We start from the raw sequence: 11,999 nt of genomic DNA on the forward strand, positions 1-11,999 counted from the left end.
TTAGTTTTCATATTCTTCACCAAACAATTTAAATGAAGGTAGTGATAAGAATTTATTAACCAAATACTTAGTATCCTGGGCCCACTATACTTACCTGTTAATAAACTGTAATTTATAGAGCTAAAATTAAGGTAGGGAAACAAAGTTTTGCATTGACAAAGATCTAGAATATTTTGCTACTACTTGGTAATTTGAAGCAAAACTCCAGGAATGTATTTTTTTAACTTTTTACTTTAAAGAAGTCTTATTTCAAGTGAGCTGAGGTTGTGACTGCTCCTTTGTTGACTTGCATTTTCAATTGTATTGCATTGTTTGCATTGCATTAAAACATTTTGGACTACAATAGAAATAATATTTATCTTCTGGGAGCCTTGGGGAAGTTATATCTGTGTTCATGAAGCTCCTCAAAAAGCAAAACATTTCAGTAAGAATATTAAGTAGTGACAGCTTACAGAAACAATTCTGACATTATACAGTGAAATATCTCAGTCAAGAAGTAAGATACATACATGTTTCTGTTAACCATCAACTTTGCTTTCAAAAGTAATAAGCTGTTGCAGGAAGTATGTTAATTAGACAAGTTTCTAGGAATACAATAAAAGTATTTTTTGAACTGTATTGTCATTTTCATACTTCAAATAAATATGATGTTACTATGTCTTTTGGATCCCTGTACATGAGACGTAACAGTTTTCTGCAGTGTGTGTCTGTGTAGCAGGCCCTAACTTGCCAGGCATCCAATCCATCAACTGAAATTCACATATGCCTCATTATTTACTTACTAAATCATCTGCTGCACGTATTTAGCAGATGAATCTGCAAGTCACAGGACTGTGCAACCCAGTGGTTATTCAAAGGTAATGGTACTTTACAAAATAATAGTAAAAGTGTCTATTTTCCCCTTTAAAATCTACTTAGATCTGCATTTTCTGATATTAGGGATAAAACTTGAGTTTATTATCTTTTTCCTCACAATTTAATACTGTTTAAGTGTGATAGTTTGTGGGTGTTAGGTATGTGACAGAGGTAGGTCCTTTTCCTGTTTACACATCACTAAGACTATCTATTAAATTACTTGTCACTGCTATGTAAATGTGAAGGAAACAGTGTTGCGCTGGTATTTCTTAGGCATATTTGCAAGATGATGGGATCATAAAATGTAAACAATGGCCTACCTTTGCTAAATTAATGACATATGGAAGAAAGAACTGTGTATTCCAGAGCTGGTTTGTAATATAACTATTGTAATATAAATTGAAATAAATTAATGTACAAGACCATTGCCTCTTTCATTGCCTTCTAATACTTTTGTTGTAAATATGAACCTTCACAAGGAGGTAGTAAAGTCACTTACCTGACTCCAGCTTTGCTTTAATGTGGTCTCAACTGCCTGGAGGGCAGGACCTTAGACTGTGACAACAAACTCCTCCATTCTAGCCAAAAGACAGGTCTATGAGCCCTGTTATGAACTCTGACATGTTTCAAGCACAATAGTCTTCTCATGCCTCAAAATACTTGACAACAGCTGTGCTCAGCCTTCCTGAAGAATAGGCGAAGCGGTCTCCTTGGAAGGAGCTGATTGCTCTACCTACCTCCGTAGGTCTCAGCCTCACACAAATGCATGTGCCTGTTGCATGCTTGTCCTGTGTTCATCTGGTCCTGGCTGCTTGGGAAGGAAGGGGGTGGCTATGAGTAGTCTGCGAGTTCCTAGAGCAAGTCATCAGCTTTACCAACTGCTGCCAGATGGCAGCACTTTTGGGAAAGAGGGCAGCAGAGGCTGAGTCTCAGGCTTGATGAAGTGGCCTGGGTGGTCATCTTCCTCTTTGAGATACTTAAATGAAAAGAGTGATTGGTCAAATCATCTCTGAAATCATTATCCCAACCACTAGTTGTTATAAATGTCTTTGTCGCTAATTTTGGAAATTGTTGACCTTCTCCTAAAAGTTGCAAGTAGCAGCAGCAAGTGGCCGGTACTGTATTGCCCAAAATGACACTGCTGTTATCACCATCAGTGATGTGGACCAGGTGGAGAACAGGTGCAGCAAAGGACTGTTAAAGAGGAAAGTTTGCTCCTGTGAACATACAGTGAACGGGAGGCTGCCCTTCTGGGAGCAGAAAGACGAGGCTGTACCTGAGGCACAACTCGCTGTGGCAGATCTCCTTTGGTAGCCCTCATTGAAGACAGCACTCCAGCCAGCATGAGCACCACTGTATAACAATGTTCTCTCATGAGCTATAGCAACTCCTCCCCACACTCTTCCTTTACCTCCTCTTTATCCACATGCACTAAGGCTCAGCAGCTGGCTGCTGTGGCCTCGCACTGTCAGAAGTCCTCGTCCCCATGAGCATGGCTGTCCTGTGTGCCAGAACGCTGCACCGAGACCCCAAGGCAGCTGCTGTGTGAGTTTGCTCCCAACCCAGCAGCGATACAGTCACGTTGGCGTGGCACTCACCTCCCCTAGTTAGTTCCTCCAGGGTGAGTTCTTTGTAATTACGCCTCCATAATTATTTCCTTCTCCGGTGTGGCAGTTGGGAGGCATGCACTGCCCCAAACACCATGGGAGGAGCTGTGTGTTCTCTTCTGCCCCGTATGCCCGGCGCTTGGGAAAAGCCCCAAAAGACAGGGAGAGGGAGGGCAGGCAAAGGACCCAAAGGTGTGTTCCTTCGACACCTCCTGCTTGACACTTGAGCCCTGGTTTTATGATGGTCAAGTGCCACAGGGGACCAAGTTACAGGGTGAATCAAACTCTATATTTAGGAAGAACAACTGGAAGCTATGACAGGAATTCCCTTTTACACTTCACTTCTCAGCCGAGTCCCACTCCAGCCTGGAGCAGCCCTCAGTGCCGTCCGGGCTGAAAGCATCGGAGCTATTTCAGACACATTAAAAGGATCACAGTCAGTACCTCAGCTGGTGGAAGAAGGTGCCTCTTTCAGCATCGAAAGGAGGTGCACATACTTGACGGTTTGGAGCTTTTCTTATATAAGTAAATTAAGCTGATCTTGAAGGGGTCAATTAAAAACTTGAAAGACCCTTATTAAAACTCTTTAATAACTGCTGCAAGGTGACTGCAATAGTTGTGTGTTTTTGCTTATTGTAATGTCTCGTGCAGTGTATCAGCGTATTCAGCGCAGGTTGTTACAGTTATTGCTTCATAGTCTGTGGGGATCTTTAAAGATTTAAAACAGAAAGTCACTTAAATACCTAGAAACTCCTAAGTGTGACTATGTGTTAGCTTGAATGCTGTAGTACCTAGTACATGCTTATTGTTTTCTGTATGTTTGTTATAGCTAGTGAAATATTACGTGGGGGTTTTGATGGTAAGAGAGGCGTTCTTTCACTGTCAGCTTAACAGGTAACTGTCGCAGAGACAACTGCACCACAGAAGATGTGATTGCATTTGCCTACAGCATGTAGTAAGTTTTTGTGTAACAGGCTGGAAGCTGCAAAGTGGGGGTTTCTCTTCTTTCTTTGCACTAGCTGGGACTCACAGTAGTGTAGTTCCTGTCAAAGCCTTTTAATAAGATAATACACTGCAGTTCTCTGTCCAAAATACCCGTTGTGCTGGATGCCGGGAGCGCAGCAAGGGGAAAGGACAGCTTCCAGCTGGGGCGGGGGGAGGGCTCTTTCTGTTGTCTGTGTGCTACTGTACAACTCTTGTGTGCATTACAAAAGGTGGCATTATGATAGCTCATCGTATTTAAAGCAAATTGAATAAGTCAGCTTATTATCTTGCTGCAGCCCTGTCAGAAATTATTTTTAGCGGAGGGACAGAAGATAGATCCTTTGTTTTGCAAAGTTTCTTTTCAAAACACTTATTTATTTCACTGTAGTAGTCCTGTATTTCACAAGTAGTCCTGTTCACGAGTACTTGTGCTGTGAAGCAAGGGAAGTTGCAGGGGAAGGCTGGCATAAAACAGCTCCAAACTGAACTCACGTTGCTGCTGCTTTCTAAGTTTGGCTCAGCATGCAGCCCATAAAAGGTAAAAGGTAAGGTGTGGGGAGGCCAAAACGACACCGGGGAATACAGGCTGTGTGTGTCTGTGTTTCTCTGGCTGCGTACATGTGAAATCCTGCTGTGGAAATGAGGGTGAAGAGTGATTTCTTTCAAGTTTGCTGAGCTGATTGGAATGCCAGAAATAACTTAATACAATCAGTGCAACACTCTTGACTCTCTCTCTGAGACATGTGGCAAAAGAACAAAGGAATTTACAAAAAATGAACTAATCACTTTGTAATAGATGAATCTGTAATCTAGGGTTTATTTTCCTGTGGTTGATGGTCAGTATTGCTCTGGAAGGAAATTCAGGGAAGGGAGGAAAGGGGAGAGAGCCAGGGCAGATTGTCTATTTTTACTCAGTAGCGTGCTGTTGTCCTGATTTCTCTGGCAGTAATGAGGACAGCACGAACTGGTAGGAAAATCACCTCCTCCAAAAGCAGTCCTACACAATTGTATCATGCATCTGTCTTTAGGAACTGGTGTCTGATTACAATCATTTTGAATATAGACTTCTTGTGAACCCAGAGCACCTCACTGAGGAGCACTGTTGCTGTGCTTATTTTAAAGTCAATATTAAATGTAAATCCTTGCCCATTTAGCTCTAGGTGGCCCAAGAAGTATGTATTGGTGTTTTTGCAACGCACAGGCTCACAAGATGGAGTACCTCTTATCTTGAATTTCTTTGTGACAATGTTTACAAAGTAGATCCACAGCATTCTAAAATGTTTTATGTTAATTTCCTGTGCTTTTGTTTCCATTTTTCATTCTGATTAGAAAGAGGAGAAGATGATAAGAATAATTAATTAAACTTTTCTATATTATGAGTCCTATCTTTCCAATAAACTGGGGGATTGTTTTGTATTTATTTTGGAATGCAGCCACTGGTTAACAGCACAGTTATTTCTATGCATAGGAAAGATTTTCAAAAAGGAAAGAGAGAGAGTAGAGTAAATCCTTTTGGCTTTTTGAATCTGTGCAATTTGTCATGAACTTCAGTGGCCGAGATTTCATACCCCAAAGTGAATCCTGAAGTTTTTAAAACTATCTCTGATTTTAAGATTGTATAAGTAAGTGTAAAACCACAATGTAAAACTCACTGGAAGCATGCTGGTTTTATTTTGTACAGTGGGATTTTTTCTGATTTATTAGTTTAGTGGAAGCAATATAAACCCAAAGCAAGCTATGAAGATGACGTCCTCTGACTTAATGCTATGTGATGGTTTGGACAGCACTCTTTACAGCTGAGAGTGCAATCAGAGGGAGACCTCTAATGGCAGGTCATTTTTCCTTTAAGTTCTGCTGAGCATTATACACAGATTTAAAGCCGATGTGAGAATATGGAAGAGCAAGTCTTCCATGCAGCTCCAGTGATACACTTTCAGGCTGATATTCCAGACTGAAACCAACCCTCAACTCGTTTATACTTTTCTTTGGTACTACCTCCATATGACAATTACGCTCGTTGGAGTACCAAAGTCTTTGGCCCATTTCTGATTTCTCAGTATATTTCTACTATTCTCTCCCAAGTCAACTATTACTTTTCTCAACATTTTCTTTCTCATCTCAGGTTAAATATTGTAGCCAAAATATGCTGTACTTTGTGATCAATGAGTTCTCTGGCGAACTCATTTCTCCCGTTTTTAGTCTTACTATCTTGTTTTGCATTATAATGAGATAGGTTAAATAACCAGACTTCGATGAAAGTCTAGTCCAGTTAAAATCTTAATGCTCAATGAAGGAATAAAAGGCTGAGACAATGTTTCAATTAATCTGATAGTAAAATGTCTTTCTTGCTTTCTTTTTTTTAACCTTTACAGAATCCTTTGACTTTGTTGTACTTCCCTTGGCTGTTGTATACTAATACTGTATCAGTCCATATTTCTATGTCTGCATAAAACTATATGGAAACTTCTCTTCTTTTTTATTTTATTGCTAAAGAAAATCAATGAATCTATATAATCTAAAACTCTGAAGAGAGGCCACTTTGTACCCTAGAAAGTGTCAAACAGAACTTTACAGTTTGACCATCTTGATCATTTTCAGTCTATAGGCACTGCAGATTTGCAAGGATTTGTGAGTCAGAAAATGGTTATATCTGCATTTATCGTGTTTTGTGGCAAGCTATGCTTTATTTGAAAGAAGGTTTAAACTGAGAGTTCTAACAGTTCCCACGTACATACTGTGACAGAAATAATCATACACTGTTTATCCTCAAATGCTTCCCTTAATTCTTTTTTATTTTACAATGCCATTAAGGTTTGAGAGATTCCTTATCTCTACTCATTATTGTTTTTAATGTGAAAGAGAGAGCTCCATTTGTGGTTATGAAAGATTAATTGGAGAAGCTCAGGTGTTCTGTCTCTTTCTGATATTCATAAGGATAACTAAGCAACTCTGAAACTGAGATGGAAACAGGAGCTGGGCAGATGAAATGGATGCCTGTCAAGAGGCAGCACGGGTTAAGTTCTAGCTTATCTCCCCCAGCTATCAGAATGTCAGAGCCTGTAACACTTTCCCGTTTTGCTTGCAGGGATAAGCCTCTGTCTTAAAAATGTCAAAACAGCCAGCATCACATGTCAAAGCCATCCAGGTAAGAGACAGTATTTATGTTTCTAATATAATCAAATAACAAATCTCAACCTCCATTTCTTGGCATTTTGCTCACAGAAAACACTGCAGAAGTGCTAACTGGGGATTACTCTTTTTAAAGTTAAAAGCTAGGTAGATATGAAAGCACTGAAAAAGTTTGACCTGAAGAGTATCTTATGATCTGAGCTGATAAAAAACTGGACCAGATAGGTTGGTTGATCGCTTACTTGCATCATCTTTCCAGTGTTAGGTTATGTCTGTTGATGGATCAGCTAAGCAAAACACGGTGATACATCTGCATAATGGATCAGCATTATGAGTAAAAATAATTCTTGCAACTATTATATTTTCCACAGAGTTAAAATATGCTGGAAAAATTATATGCTAAAAAGGTGGCATAGATATTGAAGTTTTTCATGTCTACATTCCTTTAGGAAAAAACCCCACAACTTCCACTATCTGCTTAAGAAGCATTTTATTTAAAAGCCAAAGTAAAATGAGAGAAATGCTGATGTTTTCATTAAAAAAGTCTTGTATGTCACTCCTCAAATGGCATATGCTCACAAGGATGAAGTTGGTTGTTGCATGCTTGTAAAAGAAACAGCTGGAGAACTATCCCAACATCATCAGAAGTAGCATCATGAAGACTGTATTTAGCTCATGCTCTCACTGATACTTGTCAAAAGGCCAAAAAGGCTCCCAAGCTCCAGAATTTTACAGAATTTTCATGTGTTTTGTAAAATGCACTTGCGATCAAATTTTTCTGAGTTCAGATTCCCTTAAAATTACATAAGAAACACAAAACAGGCTTTCTAAAGTCTAATCTGTCTTCTATATCCCCAAGATAATACTAACTCAGTGGATTGGAGTATCAAGAAGATTAATTACCCAGTGGCTAGACAGCATACTGAAGCTGAAAGGCACTGTAAAAATGCTAATTCACTTTATCATCATCAACTCCACTGGAACAGGCATGCAAACTACAGTAGTCTAGTTCTGTTGAAATTAGCAGAAGCTTGCCATAGATTTCATTCAGTTCAAATTTTCTTCTCTCTTTTCAAGTGACTATGGAAATATTTGTATGATTAATGACAAAATCTAGATAATTTATAGCTGAAAAGTATTTACATTTTACATCTAAACTCCACAGGCACATGTAAACATTTTTAAGGAATGAATTTGGCTTACTGTTTTCCTTAAAGAAGCATTTTTAGACTCCTTTTTAGTTTTTTGCTGACCGTCCAACTTCTAAATTTAAAAAAAAAAATGCTTCTAGTTTGTCCATTTTAAAAGTGCATTAAGTGCCAGGTTTAATATTTTAAGAAACTTTAATTTTTGCAAAGGTAATTTGAATAATGGTAAAGATTACAGCACAAACTTTAAAATAAATCTATTAAACATTGTGTCAAAGGTTGCTCCAGCAGGGAGACTTGCACTTGAATTGGTGCCTATTACTCTTTGAGCACTCTGAGAACCATGACTCAAAATGTCACATTACTTTTATACATTGTGATTTGTATATTACAATCCTTTGCTATTATGTGCTATTATAGTAGGACCGACATCCCCCGGCGAATGCACATCATGCTGCAGCGATGGAAATGTAACACCACTTTACTAACTGAAATATTTTGTGGTACTCTTGTGTCAGAAGTGGCTTACTTCTGACCATATGAGATGTACACTAAAATCATCCCTTGCCAACAGCCACTAAATGCAGATGTGGGAGAGATAAAAGTAGCAAGAGTAATTTGGGTTAATAAAGGACAAAAGTACTGTTAATTCCTGGTAATATTCATTGCTGGCATCCCTGTCTCAGTGTGTAAAAAGCTGTATATAGCTCTGGCGAATAATTATTCTGCCTACAAACAGCACTCCTGGCTTTCCCCAGAGGTAAGGGTGAGGGGTTTCCTATTTTTTTTTCTGAATTACATTCATTCTGTTTCTCTGAAATTCCTGCAATTCTTTTTTTTTTTTTTTTTTTTTTTAAACCGTGAATATATTTATACAGAAGTGTCTTTCCAGCTTATTCAGTCATCCTTCTGGACAGCTATGAATGGCTGTGATGCTGGAGAGCTTACCCCTAACAGCCCTCAATTCGTGCATGGCTGCCAGTAATTCAAGACCCAACAGTTCCTGATCTGGATGCACTGTCTCTAGTAAACAGAAAGAAGAACACAAACACATCTCTAAGTACCAGTTTAATTGAGTCAAACCAGCAACATATGTTGCATGTCATGCTTAACAGATATTTTTCTTTCGGTCTGTTCAGGAAGACCTTGGTCCAGTACATCAGTACACATACCTACTCGTTATGAAAACAGTGATGACATCCAAAATACAGCAGGCACTTTCCAGAAACAAAGGAAGATGCAAACTCAATAGTTTTAATAATTAGTATGATTAAAAATAATAATCACAACTAAAAGTCTGTACAAAGTAGTTACAATTTACAGCTTCAGAAGTTTGGAACAAAAAATTTCCTGTTTAACATTTCAGTGGATGGGGAGCAGACAAGGAAGAGATCGCTGTGGCTCCTGTCTCCACCCTAGCAGACAGGTGACAAGAGCCCTGAAACATATGTTAAAAATGAAATTGCAGACTTGTGCTGATGGCAGCACAACACAGTCCCTGCAGAGCTATGCCGGTGTACAGAATTTGGTCTGCTGTTCACTGATTACACGGCTGCTCATCTGCAGGAAGGGACGGTGTTGGATTATGAGGGAGATTTACAGCTCAGGACTCTGGTACTTCTGCTCAGGAACTGCTTGGAAATCAGTCATATTTTAATTTCACACTAGACATATTTTAATTCATAGCATTTGCTATCAGATCCAGACAGTGTTAACCTGTGTCTTAAAGGCTCTTGTTTTACCAGGTTAATATTTCATGTCTGCGTACGTCTTGCCCAAACTCTGACGTGAATGCACTTGCTGCAGATAAAATAGCTCAAACTGCTTCAGTGTGACACAGATTACTGTGAAAATGCCGAAGCAGACCGAAGGGCAGGTTATTTAATTTAATTATCAGCCTGGCCCTTAGTGGTTCATTTTTGTTACCTGAACCATTTTTAGTATAGTTGGTCTGTCAATCACAGTAGGAAATGCAAGGGAAAGGTATCAGAATTGCCGTGTTGTGGTACGCCCCGGGCGGCCGTGGGAGGCTGGCATCTGCTCGTACTGACTCCAAGGGGAAGGAATGCCTGAGTTCAAAGTGACCACCAAGGGGAGAGAGAACTCTTAATGTTTCAACTCTGCAAACTTGTATGACCACACTAGCTGTAAAGTGCAGAGAAGTTTCATATTCCAAAAAAAGAAGCTGCCTGGAGGTACCAGAGCCTGGCAGGAGAGATGCTTAAAATTAAAAATAGCAAAGCTGGTTTTTTCCACTCATAAATGAAATAATGGTTTAAGTACTGTGAGGCTGAAAATGCCCTGTCTCCTGGGAACTTAGGAAGTGCAGATGAAAGGTTTCACAATATCTAAAGTAATGCTTAGTGAAAAAGCATTATGAAATGAATACCCAGTTGTCTATAAACTATGTGACCCCCACAGACATTTGCCAGCTCCACTGAAACGGCAGCACCACCTTCCACAAATAAAATAAAGGGAAATAGATAAATGGAATACAGGGAAAGGTGCTTATTTCTTGGCAAAGGGATTCTTAATTTGCTTGATGTTTGATTGCAGCTGTCAGAACAGTTGTTGTTGCTGAAAACAATGGGCTGTTTTCCTGGGGTTATCCAACCTGCGGTATGGTCTTCAAGACCATGATTTGAGCAGGAGGATGGGATTATTCATCTTCATTTAATGCAGATCAGTCAGATGGTAAACTACAACAACACATCTCCACTTCCGCTCCATAACATTACCGATTCACCCCCTGGTTTTACCAGTGGGAGTCATGGTATTTTGATGACATTTCCTAGGAGCAGCTTCTCTTCTGAGATCACAAGATAAGAATAGGTGTAAATTGTGCATTTAGTTGATCATGCCATTTGATTTTTAAAATAATCCGGGCTGGGCCACATCAGGAAATAGATACATTTTAGCAGCTCTTTCCTAAGCGATTTTTTCACCATTTTTTTCTCAAAAAATCTTTACTTTTAAGGTATCTATTATAAGCCCCATTTATGTTATGGCTACTGGCTATCTGCCACAGATATGGGTATCATTCTGGAGGGAGTTTGCTAAAGCCAGGGGCTAGCGGTTTGTCCGGGGTTGGAGCCAGCTCAGCCTGCCTTGACCCATGAGTCCCTGCTGTAGACTGGGCTGGGGTGGCTGGATGGAGGGTTAAAAAGCCTTCCCACCTTTTCCTGCAGATCCTCTTTGCAACCGAGAGGGGTATTTCTAGGAGTAAGGTGTTGCATTTACAGTTTGTAGCACCTGTGGGAAAATTTTGTCAGTAAAATCACTTTTTAAACACTCATGGCTTAAGTTGGCTCAGGGTGGGCTTTCCTTCCCAACTGCCTTGGTTAAATGAGGTGAGAACTGCTGTCACTGGGGGTGGGGGAGTGGTCCAGTTGTTTGGGTGTTATTTACACTTAAATGCTGATTCTGGCACTCACTTTGTATTTGACCTTGACCAAATCAAAGCAGACCCAGATGCCTAAAGATGCTTTGGTGTCATTTGTTTTAAGCCCAAGGAAATCAGGGAACATTAAAATGCAGAGTTTCAAAAACTTTCCAGGTAGCTTTGTTTTTTCACTTTCCATTTTTAAAATGGAGATGAAAGCACTTCTCTTTCCCACAGGAGTGGTGTGATGATGCATACACTGAAAGCATAAGTGCTTGGAAACCACAATAATGTCTATAGGCTTGTCTCACCTTTTTTGAGTTTTGCCATTTACCAACTGTATGTTTATTTATCAGTCACTACTATATGCATCATCATTTCCTTCTCACAGGCTAATATTAACATCCCAATGGGAGCATTTCGACCTGGTGCAGGGCATCCTCATAAAAGAAAAGAACTTACACCTGAAGAAGTGGAGGAGGTAAGAAAAAAAAGGGGGTTTGATTTTTTTTTTCCTAGGGGAATCCCTGCGATTGATGGAAGAAAGCCTTTTAATCAATCTTATAGCACTGCATACCAATCTCAGGTACCACAGCTGACCATGCACTGATCATTCATGGAAATAAATGGCCACCTACTAAGCACTGCATATATACATAGTTCTGGTTTTGATGCCAAGGCACCTATAGGAATTTTAACTGTTTCCAAGGTGTGTAGCTCTGCTTCAACAGCAGGATGACATCTGCTGTCAGGAAAGAGAGCCAGGATTTCAACAGCAGTATTTATCTAAATGGGAGTTGATGGGATGGGAGCAGGAAAAGTTATAGCAAGGCTTTGGAAGATTATGCTACTACCTGCTGCCCCATCGTGTGATTTATTATTACAGCTTAACAA

General features: G+C 39.7%; 1 protein-coding gene across 2 annotated transcripts in view; it reads left to right on the top strand.

Annotated features, from left to right (window-relative positions):
- The first annotated feature begins 2,808 nt into the window (after nt 1–2,808).
- Nucleotides 2,809–11,999, top strand: part of SMPX (small muscle protein, X-linked) — a 12,536-nt gene continuing 3,345 nt past the window's right edge. The window contains exons 1-3 of one of the 2 annotated variants that reach the window (XM_010079614.1): nt 2,809–2,924; nt 6,532–6,591; nt 11,497–11,586. In XM_010079614.1, coding sequence (XP_010077916.1) covers nt 6,553–6,591; nt 11,497–11,586 — 129 coding nt within the window. In that variant the 5' untranslated portion in view covers nt 2,809–2,924; nt 6,532–6,552. Of the gene's footprint in view, nt 2,966–6,531; nt 6,592–11,496; nt 11,587–11,999 lie in introns of both variants that reach the window. The other variant, XM_010079615.1, reaches the window with a different exon arrangement.

This window comes from Pterocles gutturalis, unplaced genomic scaffold, assembly GCF_000699245.1.
Source record: "Pterocles gutturalis isolate BGI_N339 unplaced genomic scaffold, ASM69924v1 scaffold13534, whole genome shotgun sequence".
Lineage (NCBI taxonomy): Eukaryota > Metazoa > Chordata > Aves > Pterocliformes > Pteroclidae > Pterocles > Pterocles gutturalis.